At 32.6% G+C, this 22,729-nt stretch overlaps 2 protein-coding genes across 2 annotated transcripts; both read left to right on the forward strand.

Moving 5' to 3' along the window:
• Positions 1–1,403: 1,403 nt before the first annotated feature.
• LOC112730308 (uncharacterized) lies at positions 1,404–3,260 on the forward strand. Its single transcript, XM_025780401.1, has 6 exons — positions 1,404–1,559; positions 1,630–1,698; positions 1,803–2,042; positions 2,085–2,315; positions 2,382–2,476; positions 2,588–3,260. Exons 1-6 carry the CDS (start codon positions 1,404–1,406, stop codon positions 3,258–3,260), a joined length of 1,464 nt encoding a protein of 487 aa, XP_025636186.1.
• Positions 3,261–14,284: 11,024 nt separating this feature from the next.
• LOC112727794 (2-oxoisovalerate dehydrogenase subunit beta 1, mitochondrial) lies at positions 14,285–20,422 on the forward strand. Its single transcript, XM_025777692.3, has 13 exons — positions 14,285–14,897; positions 16,364–16,475; positions 16,730–16,765; positions 16,887–16,946; positions 17,020–17,077; positions 17,168–17,265; positions 17,898–17,987; positions 18,074–18,142; positions 18,256–18,342; positions 19,365–19,460; positions 19,640–19,717; positions 19,837–19,923; positions 20,185–20,422. The coding sequence occupies exons 1-13, from the start codon at positions 14,716–14,718 to the stop codon at positions 20,218–20,220; spliced, it is 1,089 nt and encodes a 362-aa protein (XP_025633477.2). The 5' UTR covers positions 14,285–14,715; the 3' UTR covers positions 20,221–20,422.
• The last annotated feature ends 2,307 nt before the right edge of the window (positions 20,423–22,729 follow it).

Raw genomic sequence — 22,729 nt, forward strand, 5'->3', positions numbered from 1 at the left:
TTATTTTATTTTATTTCCGTTTCAAATTATGTTAGTATAAAAAGGAAAAGATCACTTGTATTTGGATCATTTCTCTTCCGCACGTTTTCAAAACCCTAGTTTCTCTGTAACTCATGAGCAACTAAACCTTTTGGTTAAGGTTAGGAGCTCTATTTATTTCTATGGATTAGAATTATTATTCTTCTATTTTAATTAATGTATTGATTTAATTCTAAGGACTGTTTTCATTTTTAATCTTATGAATTGGGTGGAACGAGAGTATGACCTTTTTTATATGAGTTCTTGTGATTCTCGAGAGAGTTATCTCGCTTGAACTACAACTTGAAAATAAATTCATCCTAAAATTGCTAATTATATGAACTAACTGGGATATGTAACATATAATCCTGTTAGCTTTGGGTAATTAGGGTTTTTGTGGCCATAAACTAGTTTTTGAACTTAACCCTCTAATTGGAATTAAGTGACCATGAGAGTGGTGGTTAATGAAGGTTAGAAGAGGCTAAATCACTAAGAGATTAGGGTTTAGACATTTATAGTGTGCCATAGAATGAATCATGTATTGTTAAAATAGTTGGTAAGAACTTTTAATCCAGAAAGATAAACATCTCCGAAACCTTAACTGTTTTCTCATATTGCTTTTACACCAACCATTATTTGCTTTCTTTATTTCATTGGTTATTGTTTATGCAAATTGCAACTCACCAAACCCCTTTTTGATTCGCCTAACTAAGTCCAATTGGATAGCCATTGTTTGCTCAGTCCAACAATTCTCATGGGATTGACCCTCACTCACCTGAGGTATTACTTGAATAACCCGATGCACCTGCCGGTTAAGCTGTGCGAAATTCTCAGCTCACGTACCAAGTTTTTAGTGTCATTGCTGGGTATTGTTTGTGATTGACAACTACTAGTTGTCTAGTTGTTTAGATTAGGTATTTTTATTAGTTTTGTTTATTTACTTTTTCTTTTAATTTTTGAATTTTAAGTTTATTTATTTTCTCTTTATTTTTTTATTTTTTCTTATATTCTGGTTTTAAGTTTGGTGTCCCGTTAGTGTTTTTTCTTTCTTTTTATTTTTGAAAATTTTAGGTTTTTTTTCTCTTTTTAATCTTCGAAAAATTTTTAGGTTATTTTCAAATTTTTAATTTAATTGCCTACTTTAATTTATTTTATTTCTTATTTTTTTTAGATATCTCACTAGGAGTTCCATACTTTGACATAGAGGCTCCCACCTTTTCTTTGTTTCTTGTTTGTTTTTTAGCAGGAACACGGATAAAGAACTCCTTGTTGAGTTTGACTTTGAACCTGAGAGGACCTTGAGGTGACGTTTGCAACAAGCCAAAGCCTACAAAGCCGGAGAGAATCTCAAGAAAATTTTTGAGAAGGAAGATGAAGATCCCACCATGGACGCTAATGGTGGAAACGTGAACGCTGATGAGCAGGGAAGGAGGACGATTGGCTTATACACTGCACCCACTCCTGACTTTTATGGGCACAGTATAGCTGTACCTGCCATTGGTGCCAATAATTTTGAGCTGAAGCCGCAGTTGATCACTCTAGTGCAACAAAACTGCAGTTTCATAGACTCCCGCAGGAGGACCTGAATTTATTTATGTCTAATTTTTGCAGATCTGTGATACTGTAAAGACGAATGGAGTGAATTCAGAAATTTACAAGCTCATGCTCTTTCCATTTGCTGTAAGGGACAGAGCAAAACAGTGGCTTGACTCTCAGCCCAAGGAGAGCCTGGACACAAGGGACAAGGTGGTCACTGGATTTCTGATCAAATTTTTCTACCTCAGAAGCTGACTAAGCTTAGGGTGGATGTCCAAACTTTCAGGCAGAAAGATGGAGAGTCCCTTTACGAAGCCTGGGAGAGATTCAAGCTGATGATCAGGAAGTGTCCCCCTGACATGTTTCTAGAGTGGACCAGGCTGCAGATCTTTTATGATGGCCTTTCTGAGATGGCCAAGATGTCACTCGACAACTCTGCTGGTGGTTCCTTGCATATGAAGACGATGCCTGAAGAGGCTAATGAGCTTGTAGAAATGGTTGCTAACAACCAATATCTATACACTTCTGAGAGGAATCCTATGAACACTGGGACTACTCAAAAGAAAGGAGTCTTGGAGGTGGACACACTGGATGCCATCTTGGCTCAGAACAAGATCATGTCCCAGCAAATTAGCATGATATCTCAACAATTAACAGGGATGCAAGTCTCAGGTGTCAACACTCAAGAGACATCCTATGACATGACTAGGAGCTACAACCAAGGGGATGCTTATGGCTATGCTCAACCCACCAGGGAGCAAGTAAATTACATAGGAAACTCCTCTAGAAATCCCAATAATGATCCCTATGCGAATACTTTCAATCAGGGATGGAGGAATCACCTTAACTTTAGGTGGAGGGAGCAGCCACAGAAGCCCCAACAGAGCTTCAACAATAATCAGGGTGGAACCAACCAGAATAGGTTTAACAACCGACAGTTTCAGCCCTTTCAGCAGCAGTAAAGACACTCTTAGAACCAAGACAATTCTGACTTAGGCACAATAGTCTCTGAACTTTCCAATACCACTCACAGCTTTATGCAAGAGACAAGAGGTTCAATTCAGAACTTAGAAATACAAGGTCAATTGAGCAAAAGGATACCTGAGAGACCTCCTAATACCCTTTCCAACAATACAGAGGTGAATCCAAGAGAAGAATGCAAGGCCCTCATCATGGGTAAGGAGGCCGAGCCTAAGGAGGTGCATGCTGCTGAGGAATTAAAGGAAGAAAAGACTCAAGCAGAAGCTAGAAGCACAATGTTACATGCCCCATTGGTAACACAGAAGCCTGAAGTCCAACACCCTCAGAAACTGCAAGAGGATACCAAGGAGGAGCAATTCACTCAATTCTTGGAAATCTTTAAAAAGCTACACATCAATATTTCTTTTGCTGAGGTGTTGGAGAAGATGCCTCCCTATATGGCCTGTTTAAAAAGCGCACTCTCTGAAAAGAAGGCCTTGAAGGGAGATGAAACTGTGGTGTTGACCAAGGAGGGCAGTGTACTGGTTCAGAGGAGGCTATCCAAGAAGATGCCACACCCCGGAAGCTTCCTGATTCCCTGTACCATTGGGACTATTACATTTCAGAAGGCACTATGCGACCTTGGATCAAGCATAAATTTGATGCCGCTCTCCGTGATGAGAAAGCTGGGAATTCAAGAGGCGCAGCCTACAAAAATAGCACTGGAGATGGCTGACAAGTCTTAGAAGCAGGTGTATGGGCTAGTGGAGAACATACTAGTCAAAGTTGGAGAACTCTTCCTCCTGGCAGATTTTGTGATATTGAACATGGGGGAGGATACAGAAAACTCCATCATCCTAGGAAGGTCATTCTTAGCCACTGGAAGAGCCCTCATTAATGTAGAGAGAGGTGAATTGGTGTTGAAGTTACATGAGGATTGGATGGTGTTCAAAGTTTTTAAACCTCCACCAATCTTTAACAAAAAAATGTACCTGCATATAGAGCTCAGAGCTTAAGCCTTCTCACTTGGTGGAAAGCCATACAGTACCCCCTGACATCAAACCTAAATTTGGTGTTGGGCATCCACCACCCACCAAAGTGGAGGAGGCCCTTAAAAGAATGTACCCAAGGGCTGGAGGAATAAGAAGATTCCTACTAAGGACTTTTCACCTGGCATGAAGGTGGTGTTCACTAGAAGTCCAATTGTACCACATATTGTGAACAAGATCCTGTCTCTAGAGCATGTTGAGCTTATTCATGAGAGCACAGAAAAGAAGTTCACAATGTAGGGTGAAGATCTGATCTCCTATGATCTTCCTCCTTAGAGGAGCTGCCCGTCAAGCTAGTGACAGAAAAGAAGCGCTTGTTGGGAGGCAACCCAACCATTAGTATTCTTTAAGTTTACTTTTGTTTTATTTCAGTTTGATTTCATATCTTTTTATTTTTTTTCATTGATTCTCATAGTTTTCCTAGTTTTTCTAACGTTTTTGATCATGTACAACACTCAGAACAGGGACAGGAAGACTAAGATAGAAGAACAGAACGCCCTGGAGAGAAATAGTTGTAGGTGATAAACGCCAGGGAGGGAGTTTAATGCCAGGGAGGGCGTTTAATGCCAAGAGAGGGAGCTTGGATTTGGACGTTTAATGCCCAAAAGGGGGGCATTCCAACATAATTTTCTACCCCCCAGGGCTTTTAACGCCCATTACTGGCGTTAAACACCATACAAAAAAATGTTTTACCTCGTGGCGCTAAACTCCAGACCCGGCATTTAGCACCCAGGGAGCTACTGCGATAATGAAAGAGGAGTTTTCACCATTGGTTAAACCCCAACCCCCAACTACTTTTGACCAATTCAAACCTTATCCATTCTCTCTCCTCTTTTACCCACTTTTCCATCCAGATTCATCCATCTCATCACCCATTACGTCCCTTGATTCTCTCAACCCACCTCCTACTCCACCCAATCCACTATCATCTATCCCATCCATCTCTCCTCCCAACAACCCAAAATTCAAATTCAATTTCTCTCTCACCCTTTCCCCATAACCGAAACCCACCACCCCTACCTATAAGTACCCATCTCTTCATCCACGTTCACCATACCTCCCACTACTCTCTCCTTCTTCCTTACCTTCCACCATACACACTCCCTTTTTGTTTCTTTTCCATTTTTCCTTAGCCAAGGCTGAAGCCTTCCCCTCCATTCCCTCCTATCCATTTTTCTTTTATTTTTCTTATTTTGTATTCTTACTTTGCTCAGAGATGAGCAAAACTTTTAAGTTTGGTGTTGGGTGCTCTGCTTTGGTCCTTCATTTTTTTACTATCTCCAACGCATCCAAGACTGAAGAATCCTCCTCAAGGAAAAGGAAAGAGAAGGTGCCTACCTTCGACCCATGGGACTTTATTCGGTTCTCCTTTAAGACACATGAGGAGTATTTTTATGAGGCCGTTCACAAGAAGAAGGTGATTCCTGAGGTCCGCTTCGATTTGAAGCTGGATGAGTACCCGAAGATCCTATACCAGATTCTGAGACGGGGTTGAAAAGTTCTGGCCAACCCCGTGACTGAGGTTGGAGTATTGATGGTGCGAGAATTCTACGCTAATGCATGGGTGACATACAATCATGTCAGAGGCGTGAACTCGGAGCCAAAAAATTGGAGCACCATAGTCAGATGGCACATCATAGACTTCAACCCGGAGAGTGTGAGGGTGGCGCTGCAGTTACCACCATCCGGAGAGGACCCTCAGTCATACACTCGGAGAATCAACACTGACCAGTGGTTGGATCAGGTTCTAGCTGACATTTGCCTCCCCAGAGCTCAGTGGAAAAGGGATTCTAAAGGCAAGCCATACCAACTAGGTAGGCATGACCTTAAGCCAGTAGCTAGAGGATGGTTGGAGTTCATTCAATGTTCCATCCTCCCTACGAGTAACCGTTTTGAGGTTACAGTCGAGAGAGCAGTGATGATTCACTGTATTATGCTTGGCAATGAGGTGGAGGTGCACAAGGTGATCCCTCAGGAGTTCCACAGGATAGCTGACAAGTCCTCCACCACTGCGAGACTGGCTTTCCCTCAACTCATCACCCCATAGTCTCTTTCAACCTCACCTCACCTCATCGCCGGCTGTCTCCTCTGCTTCATCTCACTGGCCATGGTGTGTCTCAAATGATGTCACGTCTGTAGTTCCCCTACGTCGTCGCGTCTTTGGCTCGAGCAACCTGCCTTGGCGCGGCTCCTTGCTCCACGTCTCTCGTCGTCATCGATGTGTCCTCTCTGTCACTGCTGCCTCCCCTCGCCAGAGTCTACTTCACCGTGCTCGAACAGGTTGGTGGTCTCCTCACTTCTCTACGTTCGTGAAGTTCTCCATTATTTCTGTTTTTTTTAGTTATTCAGTTTGGATTTTAAGTTGATAAAGTGAGTGAGAAACGAATTAATGATGTTGATTATGAATCTGTTTATTTTTTATTGTTGTTGATTATAACTTATTGATTATAAATCTGTTTATTCAGCAACTGCTTGATGTATGTTGTTAATTCTTGGCAATATAATATATATAGGTTTAATGGTGATTAATGTTTTTTCTTCCAATTATTGGTGTTTATGGTTATTTTTGTTGATATGCTATATTATTGTTGGAAACAGAATATAAATATCATTAGCCATTTTATTGTTGCTATATTGTTGCTGACGGTAAATGTGTTTAGGCTATGTTCTGTTATGTGTGTTTCTTTTTCTCTTAGATTGATAAATAGTAACATTTAAAAATAATCAACAGTAATCAACTTATTTTTATATGACTTATTGTAACTAAAATGAAAAATTCTGAGCATATATAAGGATGACCCTTAGATAGTTTCATTATTCTATTCAGCATTTTCAATTCTCAAATTTGATATTTGTATCCTTTTCCAAAGCATTGTTTTTACTATTTTTATATTTTTTATTTATGTATGATCGATTTTATCGATTTAACCAATATTTTATATGAAATAATAATTTGACCAATTCGATTACCGATTTAGTTCTGATAACAATGAGTAATATGTTACCTGTCATGTTTGCTAATGGAATTTTTTGCTTTATAGTTGGGGGCTTAATATGCATTACCTTTTGGTTGTGTGATTCATTACTAGGAACTAAGTGATATAAAAAAAATGTCAAAGAATTAAAACATATGAAAATTTGATAAATATGAAACTAAAACACTTTACAACATTGCATGATATAAAAAAATGAACTACTGACCATATGAACTACTAATGACACAGTTTGATCTTTTTCTCCTCTTAGTATCCAATATTCTTTTTCTTTTAAGTCTTGCAAGCTTTGGATTCAATCTAAAATCATAGTTGTCCATAGAGTCGACATGACATATGAAATTAAAGTTAATTTTAAGCACAAAGAAAAATTATATATTTGCCAACACATAAAAAAGATGCATGATATGTAGATATAAGATTCGATTAGTCTTGAAAAGAATCACATGTTCTTTCATCAAAATGATTTCAATTAATATACAAAATAATAACGTACTAATATTTTTAATTCACACCCAAAATAAGTGTATAATAATAAATAATTTTGAGAGTTTCTCCTCCAAATAGTAAATTTTATATTAAAAATATCTTAATAGTTGCAAAAAATTAACCCTTTAATTCGTTATCTTAAATCACTACACGTAAACACTAATTAAGATAATCTTAATTGAAATACAAAATTAGTTAAAACATGTAAATTGAATTCAATGACTTAGTTAATAAAATTATATAGACATTAAAAATTATTCATATAGAAAATATATCAAAATTATAATTAATAAATAATAACTGTAGACCATATATCCTAAATCTCGAACCAACAATCCTATGGGTGCTCAACACTATGAATACCAAATGTATAACAGATCTTAAAATCTAAATCTCTCGTATAAACCCAAAAATCCCATTATATGTTCAATACTGTAAACACTAATAATATGAAAATAACAAAATTCTAAATTCGAAATCTTCGTATTAACCCAACAATGGGATAAAAAATTCAATACTTTTAATTAGTGATGTTTGAACATATGTATTAAAATTAAAAACTTTAATCTTTCAACCATAAATTCTAAATTATAAATCATAAATCCTAAATTCTAAATCCAATATTATAAATTCTATATCCTAAATCTTATACGCTAAATTCTAAATTTTATATACTAAATTTTAAATTCTAAATTTTAAATTTTAAATCATAAATCATAAATCATAGATTCTATATTCTAAATCCTAGGCCTTATCCTCTAGATATTAAACCCTTGCACCTAAAATAATTTTATAATAACAAACGATTTTGAGAGTTATTTCACTGTATAGTAAATTTTATATTCTACGCCTTAGACCCTAGATACTAAATCCTTGCACCTAAAATAATTTTATAATAACAAACAATTTGAGAGTTATTTCGCTATATAGTAAATTTTATATTCTAGGCCTTAGATCCTAGATACTAAGAGCCCGTTTGAAAAGTAGTAGAAATACTTTTTCTGATTTTTGAATTATGAAAAGTCACAGTAGGTAATATTTTAAAAAGAACTTTTAACTTCTCAAAAAGTTAACTCATAGTTTTTTGAAGAAGTAGAAATATATGACTTCTCCTCCTCAATAAGTCACTCTATCATTTACAAAAAAAAATGACCTCAATACTGGCCCCACCATCATTTTCACCCAAGGTTCCATCTGTTAGAAGTATTGGCCTTCCGCCATCATTTTCACGTAATGATTTATCTGTTGAAAATATTGATCCTCCACCACCATTTTAAAACAATGTTCCATCTGAATCACCTATTGCATATATTTCTTTCAATTTTTTTTATCATTTTATCACTCTATTTTTATTATTAAATTTGTATTTAACATTGTGTGTGGTATAAAATTTCAGTTTTAATTTTATTTTTTTCTATGTGATTTTATTTTTATATAGCTGCTATTATTTTTATAGTTAGTTATAGAAAGTTCTTGACCCCAGTAAAAGAGGAGAAAATTCTAACAGATGTAAAAATAAAATAAAAAATAGTAACAAAATATACATTGACACACATTTCACATTTATTTTTTATTTTTACCTACCATATCATACACAATAAAACAGCAAACACTAACTACACAATAATTTCTTTGGCATTGCCATCAAGATCAGAGGCGGAGTTTTGTTCAGACAAGGGGGGCCATGACCCCAAACTTTTATTAAAAAAATTAGTAATACTTCTTTAAAAAATAAAAAATAGTTCAGTTGGCTCAAATATTTTACTTTGATTTAAAATACCAAAGTTCAATCTTCACCTCTTGCTTTTATTGCACAATAATTTTTAGTTTTAAACATTCAAAACATGTTGGATTTGGACTGAACTGAGTGTATTCGCATTTCGCAACTTTCTATTCATTAAGTAACACTCATTCTACCTTTGAGTTCAAATATAAAAAATTAGGTATTTTTTATTTATGTAATTTAATATTATTTTATATTTTACTTTTTATTTAATTTAATTTTTTATATGATAAAAAATATTAGAATATTCAATAAGTATTGATATTATTGTATTTGTATAAATTGATAAAAAATTTAATAAATATTATAAATTTTAATATTTGTCCTTCTAACTTTTATTTTACATATTTTACAGGATATATTCAAATTTTTATATAAAATAATCATAAAAAACCAAAGAATCGATGCATTTTTTAAGAAGAATGCTAATATTTAAGAAGGAGAACATATCACTTTTACAATATTAACACCTATAAATAGTTATTCTACTTTAATGAATCACGAAAAAATTGAGATACAACCTTCAAAATTTTAAAGAGTTGCATCTGATGAATTTGACCTTAATTCTTTGGAACGAGACTCTTGAAAACGGCTTTAAATTTGGCAATATCACCTAAATCACAGAGATGAGGTTAGACGAACTTATCTTAAATGGGTCTATATCAAAAGCATCTTGACAATTAGAGAAAGTATAGGGAGCCAATGACCTAAGCGTACAATGTGTACAATGAAGGTTTAGAAAGTATTAGAGATATGATTATTAGTGTACATTGTCCTGTCAGGTTACGTTTTTGGGATGAGTGATTTTAGGACATGGTATTAGAGTTCTAAATTCGAAAGGTCAAGAGTTTGAACCTTGGTGAACCCAAAATTAGTTTTTTATAACATGAGATATTTATTGTTCCTGATATCCGGATGGTTATTTTGGATAGTATAGGTGATGTTCATTTTATTCATAAACCAAAGATTTAGTCCATTGTACACATTGTACGGTTATGCCATTGGCTCCCTAGCACTACTCTGACAATTATTCTATCTGCCCCAAATTTTATTTCAAGTTCCACCACTGATCAAGATTATTGTGAATTAAAATTTTATTACTATTTACCACATACAAGAACACCGTTATGGGTAAAGATGAAGTAGAAGAACCGGTTTCTACCTAAAAATGGAATTAATAAGAGAACAAATAAAGATTTAATTGCCTAAACAATTGTAATCTTAATGATTAGGTTGTAGAAAATCAACATTTAATATTAAAAAGTATTTGTTATTATCGTTGTTTTAATATCCATTTCTTTTTTTAAATTATACTTTTTGAGTTATTTATCTAAACGCTACAACTTTAAAATAAGTACTTCTATAACTAAAAATCTAAACACAAAATAACTTATTTATAAACTACTATTAATAAAAATACTTATATTTTAAGCTCTTTTTTTTAAAAATCTTATTTAAATTATTTACCCAAACTGAACTTAAACCCTTGTACCTAAAATGATTTTATAATAACAAACGATTTTGAGAGTTATTTCACTGTATAGTAAATTTTATATTCAAATATCCCAGCAGTTGTAACAAATTAAGTAATTAACCCTTCGTACGGATATCTTAAGTCACTAGCTACACCGTAAACACTAATTAAGATAATCTTGATTGAAATACAAATCTTAGTTCTTACACACTAAAAATTAGATTTAATGATTTAGTTAATAAAATCATATCGACAATGAACATTATTCATATAAAAAATATATTAAAATTATAATTAATAAATCTAAACCCCATACCCTAAATTTCTCCCATAAACCCAACAATGTTAGGTGCACAACACCGTAAACACAAATAATTCAAACATAAAACAAATTCTAAAATCTAAATCCCTCCTATAAATCCAACAATGTCATGAGGTATTCAATTTCATAAACATTAATAATTAAGAAAATAACAAAATATTAAATCCTAAATTTTCTTATTAACTCAACAATGCCATGAAAAATCCAACACCATAAACAATAATATTCATTAATTAGTAATGTTTGAAAATATATATTAAAATTTAAAAAAATTAAACTTTAAATTCTAAACTATAAATTCTACACCATAAATTTTTAAATCTTAAATCATAAATCATAAATCTTAGACACTAGTTAGATTTTAAATCTTAAATCGTAGTCTCATAGATCCTAAATCATAAACCTTAGGTCTTAAACTCTAAACCTTAAATCCTTGTGCCTAAAATAAATTATTTTGAATGTCGTTTATCCGTGTATAGTAAATTTTATATTCTAATATCCTAATAATTGTAAAAGATTAACTTTTCGTACTAATATCTTAAGTCATCACCCCGTAAATATTTACCAAAATAATTTTGATCAAATACAAATATTAGTTATACCATAAAAATTAGATTCAATGATAAAATCATATTGACATTAAAAATTATTCATGTATCAAAATTTTAATTAATAATTCTAAAGCAAACCAATTCAATGTCATCATATATTTATGTATAACTTAAGGGAGTAATGTCATTCTTTTTTCTCCTTTTATTAATGGTTAATTTTTAACTATCTATGAGATATAACTCAAATAATATAGTCTCTTAATACTTACTTAAGACGTCATGAATTTAAATCTCTCTATATTTGATATAAAAAAAAAGATAGTTAAATTTTAACTAACAAATGAAAATTGTGCCAGAGCACTTGGCTTATCTCCTTAGTTGCAAGCAACCCAAAATTCATTAATATGATGTCCTTCAACCCCCGCAATAAGTTTCTGGCGGGAGCAGGATCAAAATTGGCTCTTTGCAATATAAACAAGTATCCTTGAATGTTTGTGATCTGAATATACAATTATATAAATATTAGGTAAAAATTCAGATACAGTCAATTTTATATAAAATTAATAATTAAGAATTATTAAATAAAAAATTTATTAAATCAATTAAATCATCTAATAATTCTCAACTATCAACTTCAATTACACTTAAATTTCCACTTAAATATTATCACTTGCCATTTATTACTTGGAATTAGGATATAGGAGTATTCTTTATTCAAAGTACGTAACCTCTTCTATGTTACGTACTTGCATAGGTTTGGCGGATAGGAACCCTGACTCAACTTAGTCTCAAACCTTATCTGATTTTTTTTTTATTTTATTTGTTTATTCTTTTGCTAAAAACAAGTAGTTCGTTATCAAATTTGGCTCGACTGGATTGGCTTGACCTGAAATCCAATTACCTGACTGGGGTAAGTCATCCTGCAGACCGCTCAAGGATTGGTCCGGAGAAACTTGGTTCGATTTGATGGTATAATAAAACCGGTAATCCAGCCGGTTTAAATAACCCGGTCCAGGTCATTCTGAAATTTGTTTCATTCAATCTTGAAACGACATCGCTTGGTCCCCTCCTCCCCCCCACCACAAAAAAGCCCTAATGACCTCATCTGATGGTGATGGACGTCCCTCTTCTCTCTTCAATCTCTTTTTCTTCACCGTCGCACTCAATGACGTCTCCGAGACTACGCCGGTCCGACGGTCTCACTCGCTCACTCACTGTGTCGCACTCAAGGTCGCCGTCGCGCGCTGTGTCATCACTGCGATCTCACTGTGTCGCCGTCGCCCTCCTTGCCATCGTCTTTGCCGGAGTCAGAAGAAAAGGGAACCAGTCAACCAGCGTCTGAGGTCGTCGTCGTCTTCAGTTGGTCAGCTTCTTCCCTGTTCTTTCTTTTTTCAATTTCATTGAATCATTGCTGTAAGTCATCATTGAATCAATGCAGTAAATCATCAGGGCTGAATTCACTGATTTATTGTTACTGGTGGTTGAATTTGTTGCTCTGTTCCTATTACTGTTGCTGAAATAATAACTTCCTCAAATTTTTTTGTTGCTGTATACCTGTATTGACTGATTTGATTCTTACATAGGTACTATTGATTTGGTATAATTAGTTGAATTTAGTTTTTAATTAGGCTGTAAATCATTAATTCACTGATTTATTGAATTTGTTGCTGTTACTGTTGCTGAAATCGTAGTTATGAGAATGGAACTGATCCGGTTATATGATTGGGTCATTGGTTCAACTGGTAAATCACTGAATTAATAATTGATCTGGTCATATGATTGGATTATTGGTTTAACCGATGAATCACTGAGTCACCTAATTGACTCAATCATAAATAAATAAAAATATAAAATTATAAAAATAAAATTAAAATTAAAAATTAAATGCATATTTTTAAAAATATATTAATAACAATTAAATGTCAACTCTTATTATGGTATAAAAAAAGATAATAAATTAGTCACTAATACAAAATACTTTTTCAATTTAAGGAAATAAGTGAGAAAACAAAAGATAACACAATAATATCAATATATTAATATATTTATATATCATGTGTTATTACTTGTTTGGTATCCATGTCAATCTATGCTTAAAAAGATAAAAAAAAAAAATTCAATGATGGTTTATTATATATTTATTTTTTATCACCTATATTATTAAGAAACAAAGTGGTACAGTGGCATGGGAAGTGCGCTGCATGCGCGCTGCCGAACTGGCCAAACCATCGATTCACTGATTTTTCGATCGAACCGACTAGTCTGGCCGGTTCTTATAACTATGGCTGAAATAATAACTCCCTCAAATTTTTTGTTGCTGCTGGATACCTATATTTGACTGATTTGATTCTTACATAGGTGCTATTGATTTAGTATAATTAATTGAATGTAGTTTTTAATTAGGTGTTTTTTTGCTAGAATTTTAAAAGTGTCTTTATCACAAACACCACCAGAAACACCACTTATAATTTTATAATGTATTATTAATATGTTTGTGAAAACATGTATATTAATTTTTGATTTTAATTTTTTTTATAATCTTATACTTATATTTAATTAAGACCTGGTTAACCGGATGAATTAGTAACTCACCGGTTGAATGAGTGACTCCAACCTATAACCGAGTCAATTATCTGGTCGGTTCTAATAACTATGCTAAAAATTATGGGTGTTCAAATTCAAAACGATCCAAATTAAACTGTTCATCCAATTTAATTTAAATTAAAAACGATTAAAATCACACTAATTTGAATTTGATTCATTCTATTTTTTACAAACTGTATGGATCGGATCAGATTTCTAATCTACTTTTTAAAACCAATCCAATCTAATCCAAATTACACAATGTGCTATAATATTATTATTTTATTATTATATTTATAATTTTATTTATAATATATTTAATTTGTTATTTTTTTATATTATTCATGTATTATTATTATTTAATTAATATTTTATGTTCAAAATAAAATTTATTTTATATTAACTTCTAATTTTATTTCTATCCTTGTATTATTATTAGTTTTTAAGATATTATTAAAATTTATTATATTATTATTAATTATTAAAAATTTGATGTTATATATATATATATATATATAATTTTTGTAATTTATAAAATCGTAAATCCAATCCAAACCGATTGAAATCGGATTACATTGGTTCGGATTTTCTTTAAAAAGTTATTCAATCCAAACTGCACAGATCGGATGAGTTTCAAAACCAATTCAACTCGAACACCCTTACCAAAAACTCTGCTTCGTCCTTTCTTCATCTGCCATTCTATATCCATCGTTGTCACTGTGTTTTCTCTAATCTCTACCCACAAATGCACGCAACACCACCACAGATATCATTCTTTGAAACTCTGATATTGCATCACCTAAGCTTCCAATCCACAATTTCTGAGTTACCATCAACATTCATAATTTAGGACAAACTTACCGTCTTTTTTCTTTTCTCCTTTTTCTATTTTTTTTGCTAGTGTTCGGTAGCTCGTCAGAGCAAGTTTCTCTCACCAAAAAAAAAAAAAAATTAGAGATGTCAAGAAGCTGTGTGCGAAGAATTGGAACATGGATCCCTTGTGTTTCCAAGAGAGGGTTTTCTAGTTCACCTTCTTCTTCATGCGTCCAAAAGAGCGGTTCTGAGCAAGGTCTCAAATCATTGAACCTTTATTCTGCAATTAACCAAGCTCTCCACATTGCTTTAGACACTGATCCACGGTATGTGTCATCATTGTTATTGTTACTGTTGTTGTTTTTATTGTTATGATGGACTTTTTAGAGAAAGTACATGGAACTAACTTTTAGGTAGTCAACATTAGTCAATTTGAGTGTTTAGGTTTATAATTTAAGATTTAGGGTCAAAAGGATTATAATTTAGGTTGTAGAATTTAAGATAAACAAATTAATTTAAAAAAAAGTTGGCTGATGTTGGCTGAAAATAGTTAGTTATGTAGCATTACTCGAAAATGTCCTAGATATTTTGCAATTTTCTTTTGATGTGTATCATGTGCATTGAGTTGGGAGAGAGGGGAGTGGGAAGTAATAACATTGTGTTTTAATAACTGAAATCATATTGAAAATTGTTCCTATATATTGGAGAAGTGATTATTAGGTACTAATAGTCTAATACTATTGAATAGTTGAGATGACAAATAGTATTAGAAATTCTATGTTTCAACTCTCTTGTATAATAATGCATTTATACATGATTTTGACAATGAAATTGTTACTTATCTTAGTGTGTATTCGATGATGCTTAAGTTTTCCATAGAGATAACTTTTTTATCAAGAATGTAGAAACTTTGTCCGCAACGTCTTTGATTAGTTTTCTGCGCTAATGTAAAGTGTTAGAGCGATAGTAAGCAATCGGAACCGAGAAAAAGTAAGAGAGAATGAATATGGTTTTTGAGCTTCAATTATTTAGACATTGGCTCTTACCTTTAGGTTTGACTAACTAAATCTAACCATTGCTAATATGAAGCTTTGTATCCTACTATCCTAGTATACATACATAAATAACAAGTATTATTATTATTAACAAGAGAAGGATAATAATAATTATGGAGCATAATCTATCCCTCATTATAAAAGATTAGGGTAAACAAGAATACACAAGCAGCAACATAGAAATGGAGCGAATTTCTCCAATCTCTCTGCATCTTTGGGAAAAGATACTCTTCTAAAAATTTTATACTCTTTAAAGATGTGAGTGTTATGCTCTATCCAAATACCCTTACTAGTACCAGAAATAGCAAATTCGCATAAATTTTTGGTTTTCTTCCTTCTCCCAAAACACTTTAAACAAGAACTGATTTAAGTCTCTATGTTGTACCCAACACCCATCAAAGATGCTAAACAATGCATTCCATGAAAATGTAGCATCTGGACAATTTAAAAGCAAATATGATACTGATTAAGAATTCAATCCACACATATTGCACATGTCTAGGAAATAACGTGGCTTCCAGCAGGCAATTGTTTTTAAAAAAAATCATATGATTTTATTTCTTCTAGGATTAATTCGATCCCATTGTTGAATGAAATTGATATAAGTGTATGTATTTCTAGTACACCTTTAACTTCCCATTTACATATCTTTAACTCTCATTGTGTGAAACAAAATTATTTTTTCGTATAGCATCAATATTATGTTCAACCTCATCTTCTCTTGCATTTGATTTCAGTTCTTATGTTTTCGGAGAAGATGTGAGCTTTGGTGGGGTCTTCCGTTGTACAACAGGATTAGCAGACAAATTTGGGAAGAAAAGGGTTTTCAATACTCCCTTATGTGAACAAGTATTTCTTTACTTCTTTGTTGCCTTTCTGTTTTCTCTTTTCTTGTTCTATTCCCATTCTCCCCCTAAATTTTTATGACTTGTTATTATTCTAAAATCTCACTAGACAGTTCTAGGAAGATGTGTTCAATTGAAGATCCAAAATGATTCAGTGAACTTCTTTAGTTCTTTCTTGCTATGTATGTTTCTAATTGTTTGTAACTAGTATTCCTTTAGCACTGATGTAAAACAATTATGCTGAAATGCTATTCATAGGGTATCGTTGGCTTTGGCATTGGTCTAGCGGCAATGGTGAGTCTCAGAGCTTAAAATAGTTTTACTTCCTAGTTTTTAACCAACGAATTTAGTTTTCCTTCTCCTTCTCTTTTTCATGTAACAATTGTTTAAACTCCTTTTATATTTTACATGGCAGGGAAATCGAGCCATAGCAGAAATTCAGTTTGCAGATTACATTTTTCCTGCTTTTGATCAGGCATTCTCCCCTCTCACGGCTAGTTTTATTCAAAGCTAATTTCGATAAGTAATTGATCAGTTATTGTTTCCAGATTGTCAACGAAGCTGCTAAATTCAGATACCGAAGTGGGAACCAATTTAATTGTGGTGGTAAATTTCTTTTCCTGCTTTAACGTTGGAAGTTCTGGCTTATTTCTATTTTCACCTGTTGCATGAAAATCGTTTTACTCACTCCTATAGGTTTAACGATTAGAGCCCCTTATGGAGCTGTGGGCCATGGTGGGCATTACCATTCTCAATCCCCTGAGGCTTTTTTCTGTCATGTTCCTGGTATCAAAGTATAGTGCTTTCATACATTCATCTTTTGCTGGTTAAACTTTTCTTCATTTTTGTTTAAAGGTCCTCGTCATGTGTAAGATGATCATCGGTTTAGACTAAGTGATAGTGAACATGCATGCCTAAATCTAGTCATCAAATTAAGACAGCTAAAAAATAATGGAATTAATAGAAAGCACCTGCATCTTACCTCCCAGATGAAGCGTGGCAGGATATCTCAAATTTTTTTGAAGTACCATTAATTTATTCAATGATATGCTTGGTGGTGTTTAGGCCTTGAGTATAAAACTGATTTCATTCAGGAGCATCTTAACCCCTGTGGTTGATAATATAAATCAGAAATAGTTTAAAATCCATTGACCAGTCACAAATGGTAATATGATTTATACTAGTTCCTTGTTTATGATATCTATTCTTACATCTTTGAACCAAAGTTACAATGGAATTTCTGCTACCATCAATATGAAACCCGTAAATTCCATTATCACCGACTTTGAACCTAAGTTAGATACCTATTGCATGCAGTTTACTACTTGTATACACAGATTTCATATAATTAACGATCTTAATGTAGAATACTGTTGTTTTATGGTTGGTACTTTTTTACGAAATGGCTCGAGTGTTTCTTGTAAAGGTGGTCATCCCTCGAAGTCCCCGAGAAGCAAAAGGGCTATTGCTGTCTTGCATTCGAGATCCAAATCCTATCGTATTTTTTGAACCGAAGGTTGTGTTTTATCATGAGAATTATGTCTTCAGCTTCTTTATGGCATTTGACTTGTGAAAATTAAATCATTTGAATCTTGGTTTCAGTGGCTATATCGTTTGGCTGTTGAAGAAGTACCAGAGGATGATTACATGTTGCCACTATCCGAGGCAGAGGTACAACACAAGTCGCATTAAATTCATGAAATGAAGTTAGAAGTTCGTCATAACTACAGAATGATAATTCTGTGAAACATTTAGTCTAATAAATTTTTTTAACATATACTCAGGTGGTTCGGCAGGGAAGTGATATTACACTTGTTGGATGGGGAGCTCAATTATCTATAATGGAACAAGCCTGTCTAGATGCTGAAAAAGTAAGTTGCATTGCCACAAAAATAGGTTACAACATGTATTCTGCATCACACAATAATTCTCCATGGTTTACAGTATGTTGGGCAAGTTGTCGGGCAAGTTGTCGCTGAAGAATTACACTTGGTATTTGGAATCAATCTTTTTTTCCAGAAAGGGAAAACAAATTGAATTTGGGGTTGGGATATTTTATCATACGTTTGGTTGAGTTACATGTGGAAGGAAACATTTTTTTTAGAATTCTAATGTCAGAGGGAAGCTGATTCTGTTTCCATGATTGACAAAAGAAATTAACAGACTAGAATTGGAAACCATGGTCAAATAGTACGACATGAAACTAATATATCACATTTATTTTATGTCAAAAATACTATGTGCACACCAAAAATCAGTTACCAAATTATCCATCATGTATTTGTGTATAAATACATGCGAAGTTTAACTCGTGTATTTTGTATTTTAATATATATTCTATACAAATAGTTCATTTAGTGGCTGACTTTTTGTCTAAACCTAGTATGGTTGATTAATTGATTTTATATATACTAGTATATCAAGGCAGTACTTTTTTTATTTATTAAATGTGTAATAGCAATAAAAATGGAATTACCCAATATGACAAGTTGTTTATAACTTAATTATGAAGCTTATAGATGTAGAACAATATGCCATGCAAGTGCTACATAACTTATTTAGTATTAAATAAAGTAATAAACTCAAGTATGATAAGCACATCTTTTCATGTCGTGTCAATGTACATATGTCCAGGTGAAACTGTAGTTCAGCAGTATGTCAATTTGGGGGGTTGGTATTTAATTTTCATATATAAAACTATTTAGAGCATCCCATTTGTAGATTCTTTTTATTTTCCAGTGGAAAATTTGGTAGTTGAAACTCTCTTAAACTACTTACCGTTGGGGAAAAAATAATCATAATATGAGAAAAATACTGAAAATCACAATTTGCATGTCTATGATAAAATATTACTTGTTTCTTAAAATTTTCAAGTTATTGTGACATTTTACAGGAAGGAATTTCTTGTGAACTGATAGATCTGAAGACATTAATACCTTGGGATAAGGAAACAGTGGAGGCCTCAGTTAACAAGACAGGAAGGCTACTTGTGAGTAAATTAATTTCAACGGTCAAAAACCGATGTATCCGGATTTATAATTGTGTCCAAATACATTGATTAATTATATTTAGATGCATTGATTTATCACTTTATGAAAAAAAGTCAAAATGACCATCAATGTGGAATGGAGGGAGTGTCTTACATGATGCTTTCAATGGGATGTATAGATTAGTCATGAAGCTCCGGTAACTGGAGGTTTTGGTGCTGAAATCTCGGCTTCCATTGTCGAACGTTGCTTCTCGAGGGTATGCTTCAGCCAAATTATTGTTGTAGAGTATATGAAATTGCATTCATACTTAACCATATTCAACAATATCTGTACGAATTCCTATCCTAACCGTCTCTTTCGTTGTTTGTTGTACAGTTAGAAGCCCCTGTAGCGAGAATCTGCGGTCTAGACACCCCTTTTCCTTTGGTGTTTGAGCCCTTCTACATGCCAACCAAGAATAAGGTAACTTGTCTGTTCGCCTTAATTTCTTTACAATCATAATAGGTGGACACAAAAATCAGTTACCAATATAAAATACATATTGAAATATAAAATACAAATTAAAAATGAGTTAAACAAACACGTATGTATATACAAATACATGATGACTGATTTAATAGTTGATTTTCGGTGTGCACATAATATTTTTGTTTTACTTGTAGGGTAAATTACACTAAGCATCCTTGAGATTACGTAACAAGTTCTGCCACTTATTTTATGCAGATATTGGATGCTATTAAATCAACTGTCGGTTACTGATGAGCTTCATTACAATCTTTCAACCATCTATGTGATCTTGAATTGCAGATATTGCATGATCATGTTTGGGACGAAATGGATTTGTATATGCATTGCAGACCATGGAATCTGGAGATTAAATTAATCATGCCTTCTCCAAATGTAGAACATTTTTAAAAAATAATAATAATAAAGGAAAGAATGAATGAAACTTGAAAATCAATAACCATACATTCGCATATTAGTCCCATCCTTGTAATTCTATATATAATAGGATTGTATCACATGAAATATTTAAATGAGAATGTGAGAATACATGCTAACTTGCTAAGCCAATTGAATTAAATTAAATGGCCACTTTAAACAACTTGCATGACATTCTCCGTCTCCCTCCTCCACCCTCTTCTTTTCCACCGTGTGCCAGAAATAGTGACCCTTTCTTTCCACTTCTGCCTTTGCTACTTTATCGATGTTGGCACTGCCCATATGTCTTAATTATTAAAGTTGTCGCGCTAGTTTTTAATATAGGTTTTTACACGACTATCCAATTAATTGTGTTTAAATGTCGATTGAATTAGTGAATTTGGAAATTAATTATTTTTGTTGACGTGACAAATTAGATAATCGCGAACTGTTTGTATATGTCTATAGCTTATTCCCCGTTTCTTGATTTCATGTGACTTTGGGATTCTTTAGAATTAATATTAACCACTTTATCCTTGAAGAATGCAGGTGTTTTCACTGTTAGTATAGAACTGCTCTTTTAGCTTTTCTTTTTTAGAAAAATTTTTGGGGCAGTAATTTTTAGTATTTTCGACTATTATTTAGTTAGTACAAACACTAAATTGTCTTCAACAAATAAATTTTATTAATTTATGTGTGAAAATTTTGAGAAATTTGGGTATAAATTATATGCTTGTTGTGTGTAAAACGTTCGTAATATAGGTGCAAATTATTGCTAGTCAAATATTAGGTAATAATAATAATAATATTTGTTGATCATGTAGCATTGTTCTTTTTTTAATTGACCCGTGAGAAATGATAAAAAAAAGGCAGCACCCGCAAATATTTGTGGGATTACCTACTGTTGGGAATAAGTAGTATGACTACGATCCAATCAATCACGTGTCAAATAATTTGTTATTGTTATTATATTAAAATGTTAATATAATAAGGTCCTTGATTAAATTTAGAGATTTATCATTGTGATAGTGATCATAATATTGAGAGATAAATCTTTTATAATTTAATCTAAATTGTTCTTGGTCATAGGATTATTAAAAAGGACATTAATAATTCGGAAAGATTAATATATATATATATATATATATATATATATATATATATATATATATATATATATATAATGGTCTTCATTGGATGAAGATTAATAGATCTCATTTATTAAATTATATATATAGATGGTGTATATAGGGATATGACCATTGAACTGACTCACTCTGAGAATTCCTAATGGTTATAATTACCGCATATTTGTCAATAGGATATTCTCAAGATGAACATAGTAATAAAGTTTCCTTTGACCTGTGACTATCATAGTAATTAACAACATATTTATTATACTTTGATCCCGGACACCTAATACCCTAGGGTGCTAGTTGAATGGATATTGGGTATGATGTAAATACTTGTAGAATTAATGATCAATCAATAAGAAATCCGTCAACTCTCGGTAAAGAGTTTGAGCTCTATGATTATAATGAATGAGATGAATAAACCATGGCCAAGGAGATTGAATGAATAAAGGAATGAGTTTCTTAAGTCATTCACAGTTCATTATAATAATGGTAACAAGTTAGAGTTTGACAATTAAACCATACTCTAAGGGTTAACCAAGAGTTGGAAAGATGGAAGGAATTATACTTTGTTCTTCTAAGGTTCTTAGTAAAAATATATTACTTCATACTATCGGGTCGTTGAGGAGTGTTGCTAGACGCCAACCTTGATTAGTAAATTTAGTATGACTAATTTACTACCCGCTTAGTATTGAACCTATGGGGTCACACACTAACGAGTGTTCTAACCTTTGCTGTAGAATTATTTAATTATTATTTTGATTTGATCAAATAAATAATTATATTAATTCAAATGAAATATTATTATATTCTTTGCTAGCACCAAGAATATAATAATAGTATGATAATTGTGAATATTATATGAGATTTGAGAATAATTAGTTATTCTGTATCTAAACTTGAATTCTAAATTTGGATGAGATCCTAACTGATATGATTTAAAATAACAAGATATGATTTAAATTTGAATTGAGAATCAAATTTAAAATCAGTAACAAATCTCATACTATATATATGTATGCCAAGAGTAGAGAAATGATGAGAAACAGAAGAGAATAACAAGAGTTTTATTCTTTTGCCTCTACACACATAAATGTATGTGAGCGTAATTCTTGGAGAAGAATTTTATGGCGTGCAAAGAGTTGCAAGAGGTTTCTCAATTTAGATCAGATGTCCATTGGTCAAGGAGTTGACAGCAAAGGTTGGTCTCGGTG

Source organism: Arachis hypogaea, chromosome 12 (assembly GCF_003086295.3).
Source record: "Arachis hypogaea cultivar Tifrunner chromosome 12, arahy.Tifrunner.gnm2.J5K5, whole genome shotgun sequence".
NCBI classification, from domain to species: Eukaryota; Viridiplantae; Streptophyta; class Magnoliopsida; order Fabales; family Fabaceae; genus Arachis; species Arachis hypogaea.